The sequence below is a fragment of the Dipteris shenzhenensis genome, chromosome 31 (genome assembly GCF_047967505.1).
Source record: "Dipteris shenzhenensis isolate YYH24624 ecotype China chromosome 31, Dip_SZ_1.0, whole genome shotgun sequence".
NCBI lineage: Eukaryota > Viridiplantae > Streptophyta > Polypodiopsida > Gleicheniales > Dipteridaceae > Dipteris > Dipteris shenzhenensis.
This window is the reverse complement of record NC_141626.1, coordinates 19,397,583-19,422,769: the sequence shown is the minus strand read 5'-3', so window position 1 is coordinate 19,422,769 and position 25,187 is coordinate 19,397,583. Positions and strand designations below refer to the sequence as shown.

The 25,187-nt window shown below is 41.4% G+C and overlaps 1 protein-coding gene across 1 annotated transcript; it reads left to right on the top strand.

Moving 5' to 3' along the window:
• Positions 1–9,008: 9,008 nt before the first annotated feature.
• On the top strand, positions 9,009–15,645 carry LOC147881160 (dolichyl-diphosphooligosaccharide--protein glycosyltransferase subunit 4A). Its single transcript, XM_087370000.1, has 2 exons — positions 9,009–9,141; positions 15,091–15,645. Exon 2 carries the CDS (start codon positions 15,091–15,093, stop codon positions 15,196–15,198), a length of 108 nt encoding a protein of 35 aa, XP_087226126.1. The 5' UTR covers positions 9,009–9,141; the 3' UTR covers positions 15,199–15,645.
• The last annotated feature ends 9,542 nt before the right edge of the window (positions 15,646–25,187 follow it).

The window sequence follows — 25,187 nt, the reverse complement described above, 5'->3', positions numbered from 1 at the left end:
ATTTTCTTTCTTCCTTTTCTGCAAGCGATCTTTATACATAACAGTCTCATTGAATGAACATCTCTGATCCTAATGATTTTGTTACTTTTATATTGCCATAGATGATAATCAAACTCACTACCTCCATATCCAATAAAGATGCACTTCTTGGATTTTGCCTCAAGCTTTGTTCTTAATTCCTTGTCAACATGGACAAATGCTTCACAAAACCAAAAACCTTTAGAAAAGAATACGTAACCTTTTTACCTATCCATGCCTCTTCTAGAATCCCACCATCCAAGGAACTCATTGTTTCAGCCCTAAGATGTAAGGGCTCCTTGCATGCTCCATGATTGTTCTGTTCACCTCTCTGACACAAGACTTTATTATGGTGTTCTTGGAGTTGTCTTCTCTCTACAAATTCCATTGTATGAATAGTAACTACCAAATTCCCCTCAAATTACATTGTATGGACAATAACTATCAAATTATTTGGTGTAGTATTCACCTCCATTATATGATTTGAGACCTGTCAACTTCTTTCCTGCTTCATTCTTAGCCAAATCTCTCTATTTCTTAAGAGCTTCAAAGACATAAAATTTTCTTTGAATGCAATAAACCCAAGTTTTTCTAGTTGAATCATCAATTAAATTAACATAATAGTGAGAACCACCAAGAGATGATATATCAACAGGACCTCCTACATCTTTATGCACAAGCTCTAACTTTTGTCTCTTCTATCATTTCCCAAACTTGAGAAATCTAACTCTCTTTTGTTTTCCATGAACACAGTTCTCACAAAAATCCAAATCAACCTGCTTCATTTCTGACACAACAACTTTCTTGAGTGAAGAATCTACATCCCCTTCTCACTCGTGTCTGAGCCTATGATGCCATAAAGTTGTATCTACTCCTGTAGAAGCTAAAGAAATAGAAATGTAAGCATTACTGGTGCATAAATAAAACATACTACCTTGATTACTTTTGCTATTACCATTAATCATTTATTGACCTTCCATAATTTTTTTGCAATATGGTTGTGTGACCTTCATCATCCAATTTTCCTACTGAAATTTAGTTTCTTACTAAATAAAGAAAATGCCTTACCTCATTTAGCAACCATTAGTTTGCATTCTATAATTTTATTAGCACCTCGGACTTTGCAACAACAACCTTCCATGCTTCATCATTACCTAAATGAACTTCTCAAAAATCACTGTGAACATAGTCCTTATAAGCTGTAGCATGAAATGCAGCCTTTGAGTCTACTACCCATACATCAATGACAGTATCTAATGAAAGAATTGAGGCACCTTGCAACACAGTACCTGCTACATTTGCTTCCTGCATATTCTCTTGTTGTCTATCTTCTCTCTTTCTCTTTTGCAACCAACAGTCTTTTTTCAAGTGTCCTTTCTTCCCACAATGGTAGCACTCCAGTTTCCCTTTGTATTTGGATCTGCATCTTCTTGACTTGTCACAATGCCCAGGCTCTTTTGTCTCTCCCTTTGTCTTCCCCTATTCTCAAGAGTTAAATAATTACTTGATGTTTCATGTGTGCTTTTTTGTTGCATTTTCTTGCTAAGGAGAACACCAACAACATCATCAAACTTTAAAGTGTTTGGCCTAGAAACAGAGTTACTCACATCCATGACCAAGCCATCCCAACTTTCTAGCAATGAGTGCAAAATCAAGAGAGCTCAAACGTCATCATCAAAGTTTACTCCTACGAACCTTAGTTGGCTTGTACTCATATTGAATTGATTTATATGATCAACTACTACAAACCCACCTTCTAACATCTTCATATTAATTAAATGCTTCTTGAGAATTTCAATACCTTGTTGGGCTTTCATACAATGTATCCCACTTGGTCATCAAGTCCTTTGTTGTCTTTTGATCAAGGATTTTAAAGACATACTCGTAGGCTTCTTTGTAATCCACAAGAAAAGGTCCTTTTGCTATGACAGCAGATAATCCCCAATGTACATCTTCCAATGCTGATAGTTCTTGCCATTGAACTTCTCAATTTTCAACTTGCTTTCTTCTACCATTTCTCTCATTCAAACTTTCAAATGAGTGGACAAATGTTCAAACGTTGCTTAAACAAATGCTTTGATACAAGTTATTAGGAGCAATGTGATAATAGAACAACAATGTGAGAAGAAGAATGTGTAAAATACCCAATACAGAAAGTGCTCAAAAATGGAAGAGAAAGAGAGACAGTGATATACGTAGTTCACCCAGCGTGGGCTATAACCATGAAGAAATAGCCAATCCTACATTTTTTCTTATCCTGCAGGCAAGAAGTTACAAGATACAAGTAGTATGTGAGCCACATGCCTTTTTACAATTTTTGACCACACAATTCATGCACTAATTTTCATGTATTTCTATTGCGAGGCCCCCTTGGAACCCCCTGACAATAGTAGTAGGGGGGGTGTTGCCCCCCCCTACACCCCCTTTCATAGACTGGAAAGAATGGCCAAAAAACAACCTCTAAAAAAAGAATCAAGCTCAACATACAACAAGTACTAGATGCTCATTTGTTTGACACTTAATCCAAAGTTGAGTTTTATTAAGGTGGGTGTCAACCCACATGACAGATGATATATACTTATGCATAGATGGTGTTAAACAAGTTCTAATAGTGGGTATTCAAAAATATTATCATGGAGTGTTAGGAGACCACTTTGGAGACAAGTTTATCAATATAGTGTTGTCTTAATTGTATGAACTCTATTATTGGAAGCAATAAAGTGTCTATTGGATACTATGGTGAATGCATAGAGAAACAATCTACATTATAGGAATATGTGTTGCAAAGAAGGACCAAAATGAGGACATATATTCTCTAATAGGTACCCTAACCCTAATACTAACCCTAGGGGAATTTTTTTCGATATGTAGGGGGAAAGCATCCCATCTGTAGATTTGTACCACATTAATAATCTAACAAATTCCCCCTTGTAGTAGTAGTGTGAACATGTACAAATTCCCCCTTGTAGTAGTAGTGTGAACATGTACAAAGGAATGGATCAATCACCAAAGGAGTAAACCTAAAGCTTTACAAAAAGCTTCAAAATTTTCTTTGGATAGTGCCTTCATGAAAAGATCTGCATAGTCTTCTATGTAGGAAAATAGATCAAGCTGATCTCACCAACATGCAATCTCTTGAACAATGATAACATACCTAATTTGTTTCATGTGGGCATAAAACATAGTATTTTGTGCTACTAGAATAGCAGGCTACTTTTTAGTAAGAACATGAGATTCCATGAAGATCTATCATTAATCTCATAAAGCCATACACTCAACACTGATTGTAAAGGCTACCCTATACTCTCCCTCAGATGGAGAGGTGGCCACTATGTTTGTGTCTCTTACTTAATGGCTTCAATGAAAAACTTATGAGTTGGAGTTCTACCCTTAATCATACACCTATACATCTCCATCAAAGATCTATTCTTATCCTCAGCAAGACAATTTTGTTTAGGTGTATTTGCATTGTCACTAGATAATGCCTTTTTTCTACAAATATGCTATAAAGTATTTGACACATACTCACCCCCCTCTATTCATGCCTGGATTCTATGCCTTATATCTTGTTAGGTTTTCCTTCGTAGGAGGAAATTTCTAAAAACAATAAGTACATCAAACTTCTCCTTTAAAGGATAGATCCATGTAAATCTAGAAAAGTTATCAATAAACGTCACAAAGTACACTTATCTTCCCATGGATGGTATCCTATAGGTTATGCATAAGGTACAATTTTTTGATAGCCCAAACTCCCCCAAACTGATCCATCCCTTGGAAATGACCTCCTATGCATATTTCCCAAAATTACATCCTTCAAAACATGTTTTAGAGGCTTCTCTGGTATACGCGTACTCAAAACCATATTTATTGTATGTGGAGCCTAATTTGTTTTTAGAGATTGTTTTTTGGCTGTGCTTTGGACCCAAGCATGTTTATACCCATTCCATGAAGGGGAGGGGGGGGGGCAATGACCCCCTAGGACTATCGCATCGAGCGGTCCCCAAGGGGGTCGACGACATGCATTAGGCCCCCCTTGGTGGGGGTTTGGGGACAATGCCCCGATTCCAAAAACAAATCAAAATTGGTGCATCAGTTGTGTGGTCAAAATTGTCAGATAAGGGTGCAAGAGAGCATTGGAGATAATTGTGGCTCACATAGTAGGAGAGCAGTGGATATAGTGCTTGTATCTTGTATCTTCTCATTGGTTGGATAAGAAAAATGCAAGACTGGTTGTTTCTCTGTGGATGTAATCCACATTGGTTAAACCATGTATATTAGTGTCTCTCTTTCTCTGCCATTTTGTGCAATTCTTGTATTGTGTATTTTATGTATTCCGATTCTCACGTTGTTGCTCTATTATTGTGTTACTCCTAACAACTAGTATCAAAGTGTTTCTTTGAGAAATGTATGTTCACTCATTTGGAAGGAGGTTCTTGGTTTGAGGGGGAGCAATGACAGAAGAAAAAAAATTAAATATTGAGAAGTTTAATGGCAAGAACTACCAACATTAGAAGATGTAGATTTATGACCTTTTCTTGCTATTAGGTGGGATAGAAAGGAAGCCTTTAAGTATGTCAGCTAAAAACTGGCAAGTTCTTGACAGGAAGGCGCTAAGAATGATAAGACTATGTTTGGGAGCATCAATGGCTTTCAACATTCCTAGACAAAAGACAACAAGGGACTTGAAGAGCATTCTGGATACATCGTATGAAAAAACATCAGCTTCTAACAAGGTATTTCTTATGTAGCATCTATTTAATTTGAACATGTTAGAAGGTGGGTCTATAGTTGATCATTTGAATTGGTTCAATACAAGTACAAGACAACTTAGGTTTGTCGTAGTAAACTTTGATGATGAGGTATGAGCTCTTTTGATTTTGTGCTCATTGCCAAGAGGTCGGGATGGCTTGGTCATGGCTGTAACTCTGTTTTTGGGTCAAGCAGTTTAAAATTTGATGATGTTGTTGGTATTCTCCTTAGCAAGCAAATTTGATGGAAAAGAATAGGTGAAACATCAAGTAATGCTTTGACTCTTGAGAATAGGGGAAGACAAAGAGAGAGAGGAAAGAGCCCACAGGATATCGCGACAAGTCAATAAGAAGCAGATCCAAATTCAAAAATAACTTGGAGTGTTGGCATTTTGGGAAGAAAGGATGCCTTGAGAAAGATTTTTGGTTGTGAAAGAAAAAGGAAGGAGATGGACAACAAGAGAATACATAGGAAGCACATGTAGTAGGCATTGTGTTGCAAGATGCCTTAATTCTTTCATTGGATACTATCATTGATGCATGGATAGTGGACTAAGGATGGTCATTTCATGCTACACCTGATAGGAAATATTTTCAAGACTGTGTTTAAGGTGATTTTGGAGTTCATTTAGGTGATGATGAAGCATCGAAGGTAAATTGGAAGGGCAAGGAACAAACTTTTCCACTCACCGCACATCCCTGCCAATGCCAAAAAGTGGGGAGGGAGAAAATGATAGAGATGTCGGTGGAAGAACCTCTCAGATCAGAATTACTAGAAAGTCTCCTCCCCCTAAGGAAGAGACAAAAGATTAGAGGCTCTCTTAGAAGGGCATACTTCAAAGCTTTAAAGGAGGACTCTTCACCCCCACTTTTTCTTGGCATCCTCCTTGCACTCCCACTACAGAAGAGGCCAACTTTTGAGACACCCCCCCAGGATTAGGGGGAAGATGGCCCACAACCAACTATCTCCAAAGAGGGCAACGAAACAAGATCGCTCCTTCCCAAGGAAAAATTGATGGCTCAAGAGACACAAGAACTGCTGGCTAGCCTACTAAGGAAGAATACTAAAAGCCAAGAAAAAGAGAAAGACAAGCCAACCCACCCCCTCTCCCGACCATCCCATAGGAAGAGGAGCCCCAATAGCAAGCAAATAGCCCCCTTGAGACCCTTGTACTACCACCTAGGAGAATCAAACACCAATGGAAACCCAAAGAGTGTACAAAAGAGTGACAGTGCCCCCAAATCTGAGGCCAACCCACTAGATCTATCACGACAAGGTGCAAAATATCAAACAAAAAAAAGCACCACCTCATAAAGGTAAGGTTGCAGCTTTTCTCAACGAGGATCTTCACATGGAATCCATCAATTGGCTTTCTTCACATGCACTCATAGGCTTTCTCCCTGGTCCCCATCCCCTCTGTTGAATTGGAGAATTGGAGGGGTAGAAGATGGATGGTACTCACAAGTGTCAAATTCTTGAGAAGGGGATTCTTCTTCTTCCTCTTTGAGCAAGAGGAGATAGCTTATGATGCCCTCCATCAAGCTCTCTAGACGACCAGGAACTGACCACTTTATGTAGAACACTGGTCTGAAGACTTCAATCCAAATAGGCCTACATCCACAGCTATCCCAATTTGGGTAGAACTCCCTAATCTCCCATTCTCTCTTGTCCCACAAGCTGCAAGGCTTTGTAGTAGCTTCGGTAAAGTGATAGGAGTAAAAAAGGAGCATTTCATTAACCTGATAGGGAACCCTCAGGTATGCCTCAAGATAGACTTGGCAGATGACTTGCCAGACACCCTAGTGATTGTTATTAGAAACAGAGGGGTATACAAAGAACAACCCCTTGTTTACAAAGACCTCCCAAACTCTTGCAATGGCATTTGATTATTCCAAGCTATCTTCTTGTCAAGTGGTTTAAGGACATGGTGGAAAGAGACCCTTGTTTCCAGGCTATCTTGTACAATTGATTTGAGAAGCAATGGAATGGGAGTGGAGTGCAAGGGAGAAAACAACAAGTTGAAGGAACAAAAAGTACTTACAAATGGATAATGAGGAAGTACAAAGGGGTGGCCTATATGGCCCCAAAGTCAACTATATGGTTGACTAGTGAAGTCAACCTAAGGGTTGAGTGAGTCCTAAGACTAGCCTACAAGGCCATACCAGGGCGAAGTGCTAACAAACTCCCCGGCATGGTATGGATGAAGTATCCTTGATACATTTTAAGTGTACCTGGAAACTATGTCATGGTTGCACATATTCGTCCAAGAAGGATATAGCAACCTATGACAGTGCATGAAGATTAAGATCATGTAACAAATGGTGCCAGTGTAAGGCATGTTCGATAGCATGCCCATTTGGCGATGGAAAATCAAGCTAAGCAGGAACAAAGGGAGGACGATTAGAGCTGCTAGAAGCATATGGCATGGTGCAATGTGTCATTTTTATCTGTGGAAGGTGGAATAGAATCAAACACATCAGAGGCTTCCACTGAAGGCTGTGTTTAATAGTCCAGCCAAGGTAAAGGGGCATGCTCAGCAAAAGCCACATCCCTACTGATAATCACCTTGCATGTGCTAGGCTGAAACAACTTGTAACATTTGCTTTGTGACCTGTGCCAATGAAGGTACATGCACATCTGCAAGAGACTCAAACACTGGCATGTGACAAATGACATGCTTACAACTTGTCCATGCTTCATAGGGAGTCATGGTCTTCAATGCTCGAGTGGGTGCTCGGTTGAGGCACACATAATTTCCTCCAACTAGATTTTATTGGGCAAAGACTTTCCCTTAAGCATTCACTGGCCCATTTCTATTTTCGTTCTATTTTTACGCTCTGCAAGCCCATTTTGTTGTGGAGTGTATGGCATTGTGCATTGATGAATGATACCTCGCTACTAAAAAATCAGAATCCTAATCATGTAGGATTCAAATGGTGACATGGTACAGTGGCACGCCCATCCAAGATGCTCCTCATCACCTACTAGATCAGTGGCTTCACTGATTGCACCGAATCCCACAAGAGGGACATGCACAACAATGATCAAGATGTTAGACAAGGCTATGGCTATTGAGGATACTTTTGCACTTGCTTAGGCCCATGTATGGAAAAATATGCTTTCATAAGCTGTACTGAATTGATTTGCTGGATTTGGGATGGAATGGGTAGGTCATACAAAGGGGCTGTATCACATGTCACTCAGGCTATCCAATTGGTGTTGATGTTGATTTGTAGGCTTCATTAGCATGGATTTTTGCCAAGATTCATGACAAGTTTATGTATTGGAAATCTCTAGGTTGGCCTATGCATGTTTGGATCAAAGTGATGCAATCCATTATCACTAGCATGATGTCTTTTTTCCTATCTCTATTGCCTTGGAACGCCAAAGCTTTGCATAAAATATAGTAGCGCATTAGATTTATGCTATGGAAAAAGCAAGCAATAAGCTTGGACAGACATGGATTCGTGGGACCATGTTCTTGCTTGTAAGAGGAGTGGGGGGCAGTCCTATTAGATGCTTGCTTGCATACGCTTGCTAGGAGATGGCCTTTACTCCAAGGTGTGTGTGGATCTAAAGAGCTATGCGTGGTAATGGCTACAAGTCAGAACATGGTGAGATGTATATAATGGTTCTCAACAGGCTTGGGTGGCAACTTCGCCTCACCTTTATTGTTTGATGATGTCATGGAAGCAGGTGTTGGCACATACTAGTTGGAAGCCCTCTCTATGGCAGGTGAGGTGTTGGCTACTTCAAGGCTTCTGCAGTTGAGAGGGCCTCCATGCACCAGCGAGTGGTATTGGGGGGAACCTCATTAGCATAGTATTTTTGAAGCCCCATGGCTGGCAAATGCCGAACTTGGCTCGAATTCGGTGGTTGAATGTTGCATTTCCCAAATTCCAGCCCAGCATTGGTTCAACCCGGCATTCATTTCTGAAATTGCCTACTGCTGTGACCTGAGATGTTCTGCAACACGTGGTGGAGGCCTAGGACGCTAGTTCCATCTTGTGTAGGCAGTTTACAGGCGGTGCAATAGATCACAGTTGACATGTTTCATTCCATAGTCAAATGCTGAGTCGGCGGTCCTCCCGAGCCTAGGGGAGGCCTCCAAATTCGATTGGATTTTTAAAATGCTTATTGCCATTTATTAAGCCCCTAGTATTTAAAGGCAACAAGCACTCAATTCCTTGCGTCTTCCAAAGGCGGTTTTTCCATTCCCAGGTAGGTTTCTTCTGCTCTTTTCTCTTCTGCCCTAATCTTTTCTCTTCTGCTCTTACCGTATTCATCTCTGTGGCATCACCTTGTGAATTTCCAGACATTACGGGAGTTTCCACTGCCATAGCACTTCTTCCAACGTCCCTTCTACTCAGAAAGGTAGTGTACCCGTCATCCCGCTACAAATTAATTCCACTGCCATGAAGTATCGTTAGCATCTTATTCTTCTCCCTAATTCCTTCCAATTTACGCAGAGAGAGAGAGAGAGAGAGAGAGAGAGGTCCTTTTGGTTGGCTAAATCACTAAGCATCTTGTTGCATAGTACTATTCAGATAGTAGCTTGTAATTCTGTGTCCGCTGTATAAGATTTGTCTCCGTATATATAAAACTTTGTCTCTCAAGTTCAATAGCTGCTTCCTGTGCAAAGATTGTATACAGTTTTGTTTTGACTTTGTCCACTGTTTCATCGTCTCTTACTACTTTTGTGTCCAGGACTTTTGCGTAGTGTTTAGTGTCCCGCCCTTCCTTCAGGTCCAAGCCATGCCAAATGGAACTTGACAGTTTCCCTCTTCTCTCCCTTTGGCAGTTGTTGTTTAGACAGATCTGCGAGCTGATAAGGGGGTGGCTGGATAGCGTTTTCCTCAAAGTCTAATCACCTAGCTTCTTTAATAAATGTTAAGTTTATGGAAGCGAAAGAAGGGATTGCTTCGTTCCTTTTTGGTGATCCGATTGAGCGTTGGATACACCCCAAGGTTAGCCTGATGCTAACGCAGGTCTGGGGAGGTTTTCTGCCAGGCATATCACTCTCAATTCGCTATGAAGAAGAGGATCTCTTGGGATCTTTCTTAAGATTGAAGTTCCTCAAGATTGGGTAGGGGGGATCTCTCTCAAGACTGAGGAACTCTTGTTGTCCAGCCTGCTTCGTAAAGAGAAGACGTCAATTGGGCCTCTTCTACAAGGTTCCTGCTTGCCTATTCTTGGTCTTATTGTTGACTTAATTGAATCTGGCAATCACCAGCCAATCAGTTGAACATCTCTGTTGAGTTGCATTCGAGCTACTCTCTCCTGGACATCCACCATGCCACCCAAGCGTGCCCCTCGGGATACATTGCATGATAGTGATGAGGCTGCTCAGCAGTGGGTGCATCCAATGGTGGTACTGAGATCCCTACAACTCAGTCTCTCTCTCTTGCATCTCGAGAGGCACTTGCAGCTCAGTCACAGTTTTTGGATATCCTTGCTTCTATGCTCCAGGGCGCTTTCTGCCGGATGGGACTTAATTGAATCTGGCAATCACCAGCCAATCAGTTGAACATCTCTGTTGAGTTGCATTCGAGTTTGCCACTCAAGCATGCCCCTAGGGATACATTGCATGATAGTGATGAGGTTGCTTAGCAGTGGGTGCATCCAGTGGTGGTACAGAGATCCCTACAAGTTAGCCTCTCTCTCTTGCATCTCGAGAGGCACTTGCAGCTCAGTCACAGTTTTTGGATATCCTTGCTTCTATGCTCCAGGGTGCTTTCTACCAGATGGGACAGGAGTTCAGTAAGCAGCTTACCACGGACATGGCTATGCAAGATACGGCTCTTGTCCAGATGGGACAGCAGCTTAAGTAGCAGATTGGCCAGGCTATGCATGACAAGGGTAAGCAGCCCGCACCCCAGCAAGGGGACCACTAAGACAGTCAGGATGTTTTGTCTGCTCCACGCAGGGGTTTTAATGTAGATGCCGGTCGTGCCTATGAGCATCAGTCTTCTGGACTGTTGCATGTACCCTAGCATGGGGATTATCTGGACTTAGACGATGCATTTTTTGTGCCGTAGAGCACCTTCTTGCATGATGTTAGGCCATCTTTTGGCTCACAGCTTTCTGCATCTATGCAAGCTGAGCCGTCTCTTTTGGGCCAACCCGTTGACAAGCTCACAATAATTATGCAGCCAAGGATATCAAGTACAAGCTCACAATGCATAAGTTACAAAGGGGACACTCGCACACCTAATGAGCTGGAAGATTATTTTCGCTTCTACCCAAAGTAGGATGAGGATCACATAATCTTTACGGGTATGCACATGCAGGACTATGCACATACTTGGTGGCGTTATATAAGGGACTCGCCTCAAAGGCCAGCCACATAGGAGTTCAAGGAGTTGATGATCACCACATTTTTATCCCTGCTCATATTGGAGCAATATCTGGTTGAATTTTATGCATTGTCGCAGATTGGCACCCTCCAAGAGTACTTGCAGTGCTTTTGGAGACTTTCCTTGTTTGTACAGGACATATCTGAGAGAGGGAAGTTGCTGCGTTTCATCCAGGGATTGAGTCCTTCTCTCATTGTAGATGTTAAGGCACATAACCCTCAAACAATTGAGCGTGCAGCCCAATTGGCGGAGGTGTTTGAGTCCAAATATGCCAGCAAGTAGCGCATATGGGAATGCAAATGAAGCTGAGAAGAAGGATTGATTGGCATGATAGGAAATCAGCAGCAGCACCATTTTCGAGGTTTCCCACTGTTATAGGCAGCAAAATGCCATATGACAGGTCATTTGATGCTAAGCCAAGAGCTAAGCCAAGTGCTGGAAATGAAAGATCAAAATTTAAATAACACACCAGGGCTATTATGGACAGCATAAAGCGGGCAAACTTATGCTTTAAGTGCTGTGAGAACTGGACTCCTGAGCATTGAGAAGTTTGCAAAATGCATAATAGTGGTACTGCAAAACTTAGCATGATTATTGAAATATCAGATGATGAGGATTTATTGGATGCTTCTGAGACCTTGGATGCCACTCATGATGATTCAAAGGGTGCATAGGACGTGGAAGAAGCTCTAGATACTGGAGCCACGAAGGGGGTTGATTTCCCCTTTGATCCCGGTGGAAATGCTCCTGTAGAAGAGGAGGAGATCTATCGGGATGCGCGGCAAACAATTTATGCTATCTCTTTTCATGCCTTGATGGGTGCCAAAAGTGTTGAGACTATTAGATCGAAACGGCAAATTAATGGCATGAGTGTTCACATGCTTGTGGACAGCGGTAGCACTCATAGTTTCATCAATTCTAAGACATTACAGAAGGTGGGACTGATTGATAATGGGCTGGGAGTAGAGGTGGCAAATGGACAGCATTTGATAAGTAAATTTTGTTGCCAAGATGTGAGGATCAAGCTCTTCAGAGATTATGAATTTACAGGGGATCTCTTGGTACTGGACATGGGCCCAAGAGATGGTCCTGGGCTGTGATTGGTTGAAGTGATTGGGCGAAATCATCATGGACTTAAATGCCCTATCACTCAGCTTTGTCCACGAGGGTAGAATTGTTGCATTGCATGGCATTACCACTCCTAAATTGCAGGTCATTTCAGCAAGGCAGTTGGCCAGAGAGCTTAGGAAGGAGCATGCCCTCTATGCATTATATGTGTCAGTATCTCAGGGGGTAGCATTCCCTAGCATTTGCTCTTGCTCTCCGGGTTTTCTGATGTATTTGCTGATATGCCATCCCAATCGCCCCCCAAGAGGGATGTGGATCATGCCATTGTTCTAGAGCCTGGCAGTAAGCCCATAGACAAATCCCCATAACTTCTCTCTAAGGTTGAGCGGGAGGAAGTGGCAATATAGGTGCAGGAATTCTTGAGAAGAACGTCATCTCTTATAGCACTTCTCCTTTTGCCTCCTCGGTGCTTCTGCCCTGGTGTAATTAGCATGGAGAGAAAATTAAAGACCAATAGAGGCATGCGCCACCTCTTGATTAATGACTGTGAGAGTTAGCGACATGGACTTCTTGGAGGCCATGAAGCTGACTAGGCCAGTGGTCAAGGTAGCTATCTGGTTGCAAATTGCTGGGTATTCTCGGAGGAGACTCAGTGAGCCGAAGAGTTCGTGTTCAGGGATTGGAATGCCACAAGTGAAGCGTACGGTTGGGACCTCGTAAATCTTAGGGTTTGAGTGTGAGAGTTGCTCAGAGGGACCGTTGATCGGGAAACAATCAAAGTTTATTATGGATGGCAGGGATCTACATGGACCAGCCACTAGGATCTCTGTATACAAGGATCAAGTTGGAGATTCACGGAGAGATAGGTCTGGATCAGTTACTGCTGCTAATGCTTGATTGAGTGGAGCACAAAGGTATATATATGTTCTGTACCATATCGTACGCATACCTTTTTCAAAAAAGAAAATTTATTAGTATTATTATTTGGCAGTGGGCGGACGGTTTTTTTTTGGGTTTGTTTTTTGTGTGGCCAGACATGTCTTCCTTCGTTTAAATATTTACTTGTAATTATTAAGGCGCACCTAAAAATTGCATCTCTCCTCTAGGTTCGGTTGATTTGGTGCTTGTTTCTGCACACTCAACACCTCATTTGATCCTGTTCAAGCGTCTCTCCCACCTCCATCCAATCTGCCCTTGCCTTCCCTTCTCGGCTCATCTCAAGCCTGGATGCACCTTCCTTCAGCCCCCACAGTCCATTTTGCAGCTGTTGTTCTCCATGCTGCCCCTTCTCACTTTCCTGCCCTTCTTTAGTTCTCTTGATACTCCTTACTGCCCATTGTTCCCTCTTATCTCCTTCTGGTTGCAGCTATCTTCCTCCACACATCCCCTTCTTCTAAGCGATAGTCACTCCCATGGTCCACAAAGCCCTGTACATTGTAGAGCTAATAATCTGGATCGAGTTATTGGTTTCAGCTTGCAGTTTGCAAGCTGAATTAGTAGATTCTACAATAGTCAAAATCTGTTAGATTGCTGATGGTGATTGATCGTTGCACTCTATGGACCAATAGTCACTAATATATGTCCCTATCCCTCTCTCTCTCTCTCTCTCTCTCTCTCTCTTAGCATTCATACCTTCACCACCCCAATATGGTACACGTACTGGTACTCGTGCAATACGTATGGTACCCATCTTTGTGTAGCTTTTCTTTGCTGTTCTAGTGTTGCCTTTTCTGGCACAAGCATAGCCCCTTCTTTGCTGTAACTTGGCAGTCTCATAGCTGCTCCAACTGGTGGTGGCCACTTGGCCTTCTGCCTGGCTGCTCTGCCATGCAAGCTTCCTTGCAGGTGTACTTGCTGTACATGCTTACAAATCTGATCTGGCAGCCACCTTGGTTCCCTCTACAGCTTGTGGGTAGCCCACTTTCCATACTTTCTATATATGGCTTCCTTAACTGCGTGGGGAGCACTTAGTCCTGACAACATCCAGAGGATGATTAATGTGACATTGACTTGGGGAAGCTAGGAAGAATCGTTTTATATTTCAACATGCCAATGAGGTATTTATAACCATGGCAAGTTTGAGTCTTTGTTTCTAGATTTGAGGGGTGATTGTTTGAGTTTGTGACATTCAAGGACCCAAAATGTCTCTCTGTCTTTCAGAGAGTACAGTGAGAAGCTGCACTTCCCTATGGGCATTATAAATCTGCTGAGAAGTAGGTATAATCTTCCGATGTGTCCATGCGCAGTTATAAAGAATGGCACCTTCCATTGTTTAGACTCTAGAGATGATCCTCACAATTCAGAACCAAAACTATGTTTATACACACACACACACACACAGAAATTCAAAAACGTGAGGATTTGTTGCTGACTGCTAGACGAGAACTTTGAGTGAGCTAGGCAACCCTTTTGAGTCACCGTGAACCCTGTTGTTCCCCTACTGTCTCTCTCTCTCTCTCTCTCTCTCTCTCTCACCCCCCCCCCCCCCCCCCCCCCCCTTTCTATTGTTTGGCCTTCCCAGATCTTTGTATCATCGTCATCTCCTTTGTACCCCACGTCCCACTTCCTCCCCTTTGTGGGTCACGTAGAATTTCAGAAGACTTGCAATTACAGAATGACAAGAAGTATGCATGTCCTATAAAGCAGGGTGTCCGTTTTCTCTTCTCAGTGCATAGATACTGCTGAAATACTCAGTGCTCGCAATATGTGTGCACAATTGGCTTCATAAATGCGAGATCCTGCTTTATTTTGTAAGAGGAATGTACTCAGTCTGGTTGGAGGGTGAAATTATCATAGCAACATTTTGATAAAATTAGAAGCAATTGATAAAGATGTTCAGAAAATTCGCTCTATTGTGCCAGCTGAAGCTGACATTATGTGCAAACGTCTTGCTATGCAGATGATTGATGATCAGGATCTTGGTTTTTTTGCGAACTTCTTGGGAATATTTATTTTTGTTTTGGTGGTGGCCTACCATTATGTGGTGGCAGACCCCAAGTATGAGTAACTAGATTTTCACAGATTCATAAAACGCCACTCATTTTGATTATAAGGAGAAAGATTTATCATCTGTGTTGGAGTTTGATGTCGAATTGAGCCAAGGTAAAAAGGTTACAGTTATGCTGAAAAATAAGATGAAACTTCGTGGTTGAAAATGACAAAACTCCTTCATAGTAGAAGGGGAGCAGAGTATATTGCTGACGATTCATAGAAATTGATGCAAAATATTTGACAGCTTGGGCTCTTCTTAGTTCATCCAACAAATGAGATGGACTATAGCACAAGTTTTTTTGAAATTTCTGATTAAAGCTTGTGAGTGAGATGTAAATTCATGCTTGAACTCTTTTGTCGAAGAGGTTGTTGATATTCACAATGAGATGCTGGTTTGTATGAAACGAGTGTTGTGTGAATATGGGTGAAACTGTGTGTTCTTGGGGTCAATTATATGTGCGAGAGTGCTGCATAAAGGAGAGGGAGAGGAATGGTCCTATACTCTGAATGGGCAGTTTGCCCCCATTTGCTCTTTGAACTGCTTAAATATTGTACTCGTTTGTTTCCACCTCTTATTCATCTGAGTGATCTTCATACCTTACATATATTTTTTAAATTTAGATTAATCTATATTATCAAAACCCAAGAGACTCCACGGGTCTTTAGAAACCCAATATAGCTGCTTATGCTTGGGCACTGGTGACGACATAAGTGTCGCTTTGCTTGCTAAGTATGTCTTTTGTTTTTCATAAAAGTTTTTGTTTACCTCTTTTTTCTTCTCTTTCATTTTCCCTTGTCTTTTCTGTGTAGATTTTTTGTCTTTAGAACAACAAAAATTCTAAATTTGTATGATTGGACTTATTCTAGTCTTACAAAGGTATATAATCTATATTATCGAAGGTGTTTTTGATGTGCATATGTGATCATATGGAGATTGAATTGGCCTTCCCATCAAGTGTAAGTTTTTTGGGGGTGCATTAAATACTTCTAAGTGCGTATTTTTGGGGTTGTATGTTTGTGTGTGCTCGAGTGGGTGGGGAGATGAGAGAGAGAGAGAGAGAGAGAGAGAGAGACTTGTATAGCTACGTATGTATGTGTGTGCAGTTACGCTAGCCCTCAGCAATAAATTTGGTAAATGGCCATTTATATGTTGAGGATGTGGCTTCTACGTGTTTAGGGTGATATTACAGAGTCATTTGATCATGGAAAGATGGTAATTTTTTGTGTAGTTGGGAGTTGGGTAGGTTTAACAACAATAAGTCTGGGTTTCTCATTTGGCCTAATTAGTATTTATATAAGTTTGTTAATATAAATATGTGTTTCATATTAGTTTGCCATGCATTAAATTCACATCTATCCTCACATATCCAAGGTTTGCAAATCTAAACCTTACCTAATCTCTTGCCATTTTATATATGCAAATTTTACCCCATTTTAAGCATAGATGCTAAAGGAATTAAAAGCTCATTTCATTTTTTAGAAGGAAGTGGTGCATGTCCTAAAGGGATATTTGCATACTTTGTAATTCAAAAGGAATATTAACAACTAGACTAAATTTTTTTTCCTATAAAAGATCTTATAATTGTGCACTATGCAAGGCAATGTTGTAGTTAAAATAGAAGCAAAATTTGCCAAGTAAAGAGTTCTTGAATCTCATTGTTTTAAAAATCATTGCAATATATATGGTATAGTTCCACAAAATTGTTAATCATGTAACCTAAAATATCTACCGTTTCTTGGAAAATCCATAAGAACTTTGATCATCATGCCATCAAACCAGAGGGTCAGTGCATAGTTGGTTGACACACTAACCTAGCCTATCATGATCTAACCTAAGTCTAACTTTAGCAAACTTTACTAACTTAGCTTGGTTGATTAACCAATTCTAATATGATCCAACCTACCCCTAGTTTTAACTAACTAGCTTAGCCTAATGCAATCCAACATAAGCTTAACCACCTGACGTACATAAATGTAACTATCCTTAAGCATGGCAAGGCAATGGGAAGGAAGGTCAAGAAATTGTGTGTGAGGAGGGAGGAGGAGGCAATGCAGAGTGCAAGGATGCATAGAACAGTAGGAGCGAGGGAGAGGAGTGCAAGGTGAGATGCCATGTTAAAGTTGGAGGAGGGTAGAGAGAAGGTGAAAGTGGTGAGGAAGGGAGACGAGAGAAGGTGGAGGGGAGTGCAAAGGGGAGTCAATTGGGCGTTGCGAGGTGCTCCAATTTGAGAATCTGCAAGCCTTGCCAACTCCCTCGACTCTCTTGCTCGGGGGTCGAATGATCAATACAAAGCCCTAAATATGGTGCAAACAACTCCAACACATCAATTGTTGCAACGATGATGAGAAATCTAGCAAGAATTTCATTTGAAGTTAGAGGAAGGTTGCAATGCAAGCAAGCAAGGGGACAAAGCATGGGGGCGATGAACAACCCTAGCAAGGGGCGAGAGAGAAAGGGAGGGGAGACGAAAGAGGTGGCAAGAATCCAGACTTGTTCATCTTTCACTTGGGATGGAGCTATGCTCTCTTCCTCTCCTCCTCTGACATTTTACCATGTTGCCCTATAGCTCCACCCATTCCCTGTCCTGACCCATTTTGAAATCAAGTAGCCACATCCCCCTTACCATTCCTTGGAGTGGGTTGTTGCCAAGGACTCTGCTTTTGGTCAAGGATTAATCAACCTCTTAGAGGGGTAGAGATGAAAGGGGGAGAGCTAGAGGCAAGAGGGGGAGAAGGATAGGTGGGAGTAAGAGAGAGCGAGAGGCGACGTGATAGAGCTACATAGGGGGGTGATTAACTTAGGCAAATTAACACATTAATTATTTCTGATAAGGTTTCATTTTTGGGAGGGGGGCCTTCTAACTTAGGTTAACCTGTTTAGCCTTTCAAGGGGAGAGAGGACTAATTAATAGGAATTTCCAATAAGAGTTCGTTAAGGGCACATATTATGTTGTGAGCCATGCAAGATGGCCCCTTTGCCCTCGAATAATTTCTCAAATAAAGGTAGTATTAGTATGTCCACCCCTCGTGATTATAGGTTAAGGGAAAGTGTGCCCCTCTCTTTACGCAACCCTCCCCCCCCTCGGCACATATTGCAATCTCCACCCTCTCTTCTCTTTGGTAACCCCTTGTCATCTCTCTCGCCCCCTATCCAATTTCTCCATGTCACTCAACCCCCTCTGTCTCTCCCTCCCCCTCCATATTCCACTCCCATCCTTTCTTCTCTTGGCCTTTCCTATTTCTCCACCTCAATCAACCCTCCTCTCCCGTTTCTCCACTCCCATCCCTGCCATTGCGGCCCTTAACCCTCCCTCTCCATATTCCCTTCCCCCTCTCCTCTCCTTTCCCGCTCGTCTCCCCCTCTCCTCCCCTTCCCCATCTCCTCTCATCTCCTCTGTCTCGCAAGTTCAGCTAGGTGAGGCTATGCTATTAGTTTAGTTTAGTTTAGGTGAGGTTAGATTAGATTAGGCTAGGTTCTCTTGGGCTTGGGAATTTTGTACTTGAAAATAGAAAAAATTTGGGCTTGGAATCATACTCATTGGAATTATAAAACGAAAGTTATAAAATTTTGAGTTTAGTAGAGGCATGATGCATTAAAAGCTTAGATCATGAGTTGAATCCTCGCGTATAAACCAATAAAGCGAATGAATATTTGACATTATGGCAACTTCAAGCATTGAAGCATAGTCCACTACAACATGCCACTAAAGTATAACTGAAGTGTGAGAAAGTAAGTTCGATTGCCGATCACTCAAAAAATTGGAATGGAGAGATAAGAAGAAAACATCTATAACCAAACCCTGACCAACTATGATTGCTCTCTTATGTAAAGAAGTCGAATTGCAACACTAAGTTGCCATGCTATCACCCATGAAATAACTGTGACTAGATAGCCTAGATGAAGCTACCTTTAGTTTCATTGATGGGAGACATATGAGCTTGAAGAACTCCTAAACGAACATCAACCTTGCGAAAATGGCCATAATAGCTAGGGCTAGTTGAGTATGGGGAAAAACAAGGGTGCCCAAGATGTTGGAGTGAGGTACTAGATCTTGAAGCAAAACAACTAGATTTATCATCACAAAATCACATACGTGTTGCAAGGTTTTTAGTAGAAGGATACACAAGAAGAGAAGAATCACAATAGGGGGGGCAATAAGTCTCCTCATCAATGTCATTCAACCAGGTGTAAAGGGGGAGAGAATAGGGCAACCATGAAGGTTATAGTCCATGCAGATGTGACTCATTGTTGAAGTGCTTTTTAAAGCATATGCATGCGGTATGGAAAACATGTCAATGGAGGATCAACAAATGTTTAGACAAAAATGATGTGTGACGCTCTCAAATACCTCTTTGAATGAGCCCCTTAGGGAAAGTATGTAATTAAACTCCTTTGTTTGTCTATTTCGAGCCTTTGCCTATTCTGAGCCATCCATGCTGCTAGTAGCTTTGATGATCCTTTCATGCTAAATGGTGTGATTGATGAGGACTAGACTGCACCCCAATCATGCCTAAAGATCAAGTTAGAACTATATAACATGGATACTTGTTTAAAAGAAGACCTTAACTTTAGAGAAGGGACTCTGGAGTAATAAAATAAACCAAAATTTACAAAAAAATCCTAACATAATGAGTACCACTGGGAATGTAATTCCCTTGATAAGGTTATCTTTATCTTAACGGAATCAGTTATGTTGAGCTTACTAACATAACATAGCTATAGCTGGGAAAGGGTGCCAAGACAAGATAGGAAAATGATTATGGCCCTGCTTTTGATGAAAATAAGAGTAATTTTGATTCACACTTAACATATTATTAGTTATTAACCACTTTTAAAGTGGGTCACCTTGACCAAAAGCAAAGTAAAAGAGGGCATCGCCCAAATTAGCCAAAAAAACACCCATTTTGCAAACCCTTAGCAAGGCCAAAAAATTAGTACGTATGTCAAAGGGAAAGATTAAGTATGTCCCTTATGCTATGCAAAGCTGCTCTCTCAAAAGGAAAAGCATCCAAATAAACCATCCCTCTTTTCCTAACCAACATTGTAACACCATTACAAGTGCTTCTATACTATTATGAATCCATAATAATGGTAGCATGATAGATAGAATTAAAAGAGCCTTGTAGGTGAATTGAGAAAGACCACTTGAGCATCCAATTTGTGATGTGCTCCTCCTATGTTGCAACATCCTAACAAGATCCTCGCACTTGGCTAGACAACTTCCTTGAGTTGGATGTGATGCATGAGTTGGGGAGGCATGATAACGTTTGGGTGCACATGTTTTCAACTCCAGATGGAGGCTTTTTATGTTTGGGTGTCTCAACGTCTTGCAATGGGTCACAAGAGGATAGACGTGGTCTTTGAGTGGTCTTGTAGAACACCAAGTGTTATGGCTGTGGTTGCCAACTTAGACACATAAGAAAAGCTAAAAAGAGTCATGCACTTCTAAGTTTTAAATTCACCCTTTACATGTCTTTTGTGTGTGCCCATGATCATTTAAGATTGCAATACACCCTTGATTCAGGACATTGAAAGTAGTTACTTGTTGAGAGCCATCCAAAATGATCAATTGGTTTCAAGTCAATGGTCGATTTGCATATTAAGTAATGTTTTGCTCTAAGATAGAAATAAAGGAGAGGTTTTTTGTGAGGACACATTGCCTCCCCACACACACAAGTGAAGAATGCTGGGAATTGCTATGATCAATCCAATTGTGTTCTAGATTCCTTCTAGTGAAGGTTCAATTCATGGTGGCTTGATCAAATTGATGATTGGGCAAGTCAGGTTTGTTGCTAGTGCTTGAGTGTTTTCAGGTTAGTGAGGCTATTGCTAGTGCTTGAGTGTTTTCACGTTAGTGAGGCTAGACACATAGCTAATGTCACTAGAGGATATGAGGATGAGATAGGATATACAAAGTGGAGGCATGGGATGTCTATATTTCCACATATCATGGGCACTTTAGTTAAGCGTTTGATTTGTTGTCATGGTAGGCAATTTTGGGAATAAGAACCAATATGTGTTCTTAGTTTATTAGAGAATAGAGGGCAAAGAATTTATAGATAGCAAGATGGCTAGTAATTTCATGTGGGACCTGAGCTACTAACAAAGATGCCAAAACTAGTTATAGGAGAGAATCGTAATTCCATACATGGAGTTTTAATACTAAATCATAATTATATTTATGATGTCCCCATAGACCACATATTAGATCATCTGAACTTGAATCATTGACTTCATGGGTATGATATGCCACAAGTCAATAATTTAACCAATATGTGGCTAATTTTATAGTCTCTCAAATACACAAGAACACAATTTGCATCTCCAATAAGACATTATTCAAGTAGAGGTGTTACTAACATTATCACAAGTTAATTTTGGCTACTCAACTACTTGAACACACTTATGAGAAATGGGGACCTTTTGATAATGCACATAATTAATTACATGTGAATGGACTACCAAGGGATCTAGGCCCTTCAATTGAGGTAAACTAGACCTTGGGAACTAAGCTCATCTAGTTTGATTACATTGAAACTAATCTCCTAGTTCAATTACATGGTAACTAGGTTTATTTATTTTATTTAAAATGTATCCAGTTTGGTTACATGGTAACCAAGTTTTTCTAGTACAATTACAATTTAACCAAGTTCATCTCATTTTATTCACTTCAAAACCATGTTCCAAGATCATGGGCTACCAAAACCATGTGTCACAAATTGTGGTGGGCTCCCAATTTGGTGTGCCTTAGAGAGCTCTATAAAAAAGAGACCTGCCATTGTTCCGGAATGACTTCACCCTCTTCCATGCACCTAAATGCTAGTAGAGTGCCTTTCCTTCTCGTGCCCTTCCATTATCTAGTTCTATTCCATGTTTCGATTGAATGGTAGCTAGATCCATCTAGTTTGGTTACATGGTAATTAGATTCATATAGTATGGTTACATTGTAGAGCTAGATTCATTAGTTTGATTATATTGTAGCCAACTTCATTTGATTTGGCCACTCAAGACCATGTTCCAAGACCATGGGCCAAACAATGGGCTACCAAAGCCATGTGTCACAAATTGTGGTGGTGTGCATGGAGAGGTCTATAAAGGGGAGACACCCCATTGTTATTCCATGCACCTAGATGCTACTTAGAGTGCCCTTCCTTGTAGTGTTCATGCTACTAGAGTGCCCTTCCTTGTAGTGTTTATGCCTATGTATTTATATGCAAAAATATGCTCTAATTAGCTATATTGGATTGATTTGCTGGGTCTGTGTTGGCTCTGTGCCCACATGGACTTAAGTAGAATAGAATGTGTGTGTAGAGTAGCTGCAAAGCTCCACTTGTACTTGCATAAGGCTAAAAATAATCCCTCTTAGAAATCCAACTTGCATGTTCTACATGCAACTCCTACATGCGAGTTCTACATGCAACTCCTACATGCAACTCGACAAAAAATGGAAAACTTTGATGGAAATCCAAAGGGAGGAAGAGACGGTCACTTGAATGCTCTCCAAGTCTTTCTCGATGTAACGAGATTGTTGAGGACCAATGGACGGTGGGTGGATGGCTAGGTTAGCACTACGAGATGGGCTCGAAGTAACTTACCATGTGAGGATGGGAGTAGGGTGGTGGTCAATGGAGAGGGAGGAGTGTCTTGCGTAGGGCTCGAAATGGGGAAGAGGATGGAGGCAAGATGTGAAAGAAAAAGTGTGAGAGGGATGGGTGCTCTTTTATAGGGAAGGAGGGGGAGCTGTGGATTTAGTCAAACATGTGCACCTTTGAATTTGTCCAAGTTTGACTAGGGAGGTGGTTTTAATTTTTCTTTTGGGTTATGGCATTTAGAACCTTTAATCGTCGATTGCCCATAACTTTTGGTGGTTGTGGGATTGACTATGTGGGTCCTGTACATCCAGCAGCAAAAGGAACACATGCACGCTACATAATTGTGGCCACTAATTACTGTACAAAATGGGCTGAAGCTAAAGTAGGCAGAAAGGCAGATGCTAGAAGCACAAGGGAATAGATGTGAGGATGGAGCTCGGGGAAGGTTAAGAGGGTGGTAGCAACAAGGGTAAGTGAGGTTATGAGGTTGGCAGAAAGAGTGGTTAGATATGGGAAGTTGGATGTGAGATAGGCCGTGTCATCTTCTGACACTTCTTTTTGCTGTGGTGCAATGGGATCATCAGCTGCATGGGTGGGATGTTGGTTATGTCATGCCTTGCAAATAATAGTGATGGCCTTTGTAGCAATGGCAACAAACCTGCAATAACCTTGAGGGGAGGACTACCCATGAGGCATACATATGCAATGAAAGCATCCGTCCTGAGTGCTATAAACCGGCATGTGTAGGTAGGTAGAAGATATTTTTCTCATCTTTGGACAAGTCTTGGCAAATTATGCGCAAGGTTTTGGTTCCTATGGAATGTTCCCATTTGATTGTTGGATGAGCAGATATGATCGTGATTTGTGGAGGTGCTTCCATTAGATAAGCACACGTGCGTTGAGGTGATCTTCCACTTGTAGAGCAGCCACAAGCTCTTGGTACACCACCATTGTGCATTGTAGTGGGGCTTCAGTGCTTCTTCTATGGATTACCATGAAGCCAGACAAGAGTTCTTGGATTACCTCATTGACAAAATGTGTGCCTCTATCTGACACAATTTCAATGGGGCATCTGAATCGGGTAGTCACATTTTCATATAAGAATCTTGCTATGCTTCTAGCATTTGCCTTTTTGATTGCTTTAGCTTCAGCACATTTTGTAAAGTAATCAGTGGCCACAATTATGTAGCATGCCAGTGTTCCTTTTGCTGCTGGATGTATGGGACCCACATAGTCAATCCCCCATTTTTCAAATGGTTTTTGTGCAACAACTGTTGTTAGGGGATTGAAGTCTTTGTGTTGTGGTTTAGTAGTCCGTTGGCATACATCATAGCCTTTTACATATTCGTAGGCATCTACCCATAGTGTTGGCCACCAGTAGCCTGCGAGGAGAACTTTTCTTGTTGTGGCTTCCCTTTGGAAGTGTCGTCCTGCAATGCCTTCATGGACTTCACTTAGGATTGGCATGATCTCATGAGGCATTACACATCTTCTTAATATCTGGTCCTTGCCCATCTTGTACAGTTGTCCTGCAATGAGTTAATAGGGTGCGGCCTTTAGAATCAAATTTTTGGCATCTACTGCTTTCATTTCATGGGGTGGTCTTCCTACCATTAAGTTCCTAATGATATCTCCATACCACTCTGGAACAGCATCTATTTGAAATAGTGTGGCATCTGGAAAGTCGTCTTCTACTCCAGTGGCTTTTGCTCCTAACTTGACACGAGACATGTGATCGGCAATGTAGTGTTGGGCACCTTTGCGGACCACTATTTTGAAGTTGAATTCTTGAAGCAAGAGGAGCCATCTAGTTATTCTTCCTATTGTACACGGACGGTTCACAAGATAAAGTAGTGCTTCATGGTTGGTGTTGAAGACAAAATCATTTTCTAGTAGATAGTGCCAAAATTTCTTTACACTATACACCATTGCTAGGGCTTCTCTTTCTGTGGTTGTATAGTTGATCTCTGCATCATTGAGTTGTCGACTGGTGAAGTAGAATGAGTATTGACAAAGCACACTCCCAATTGCATACTTGGATCCATCAGTATATGAACATGAAAATCAATATCCCAATTAGGAGATATAAGGATGGGTGCTATGATTAGGCACCACTTTAAAAGCTCAAAGGCATGGTCGCACTCTTTGGTCCATAAGAATTCCAATAATAATTTGTAAAGTGGTCTAGCTATCATGGCATACCGCAATATAAATCTGCTATAATAGCCGGCATGTCCCATAAAGACCTGTACACCTTTGGAATTTGTAGGAGGAGGCAATTCCATGATGATTTTGATTTTGTCCATGTCAGTTGCAATCCCATGTTGAGAGACAATGCGTCCCAAAACAACTCCGTGGGTGACCATGAACTGGCATTTGTTGGATTTAGGGAGATGCCATACTCCCTACATT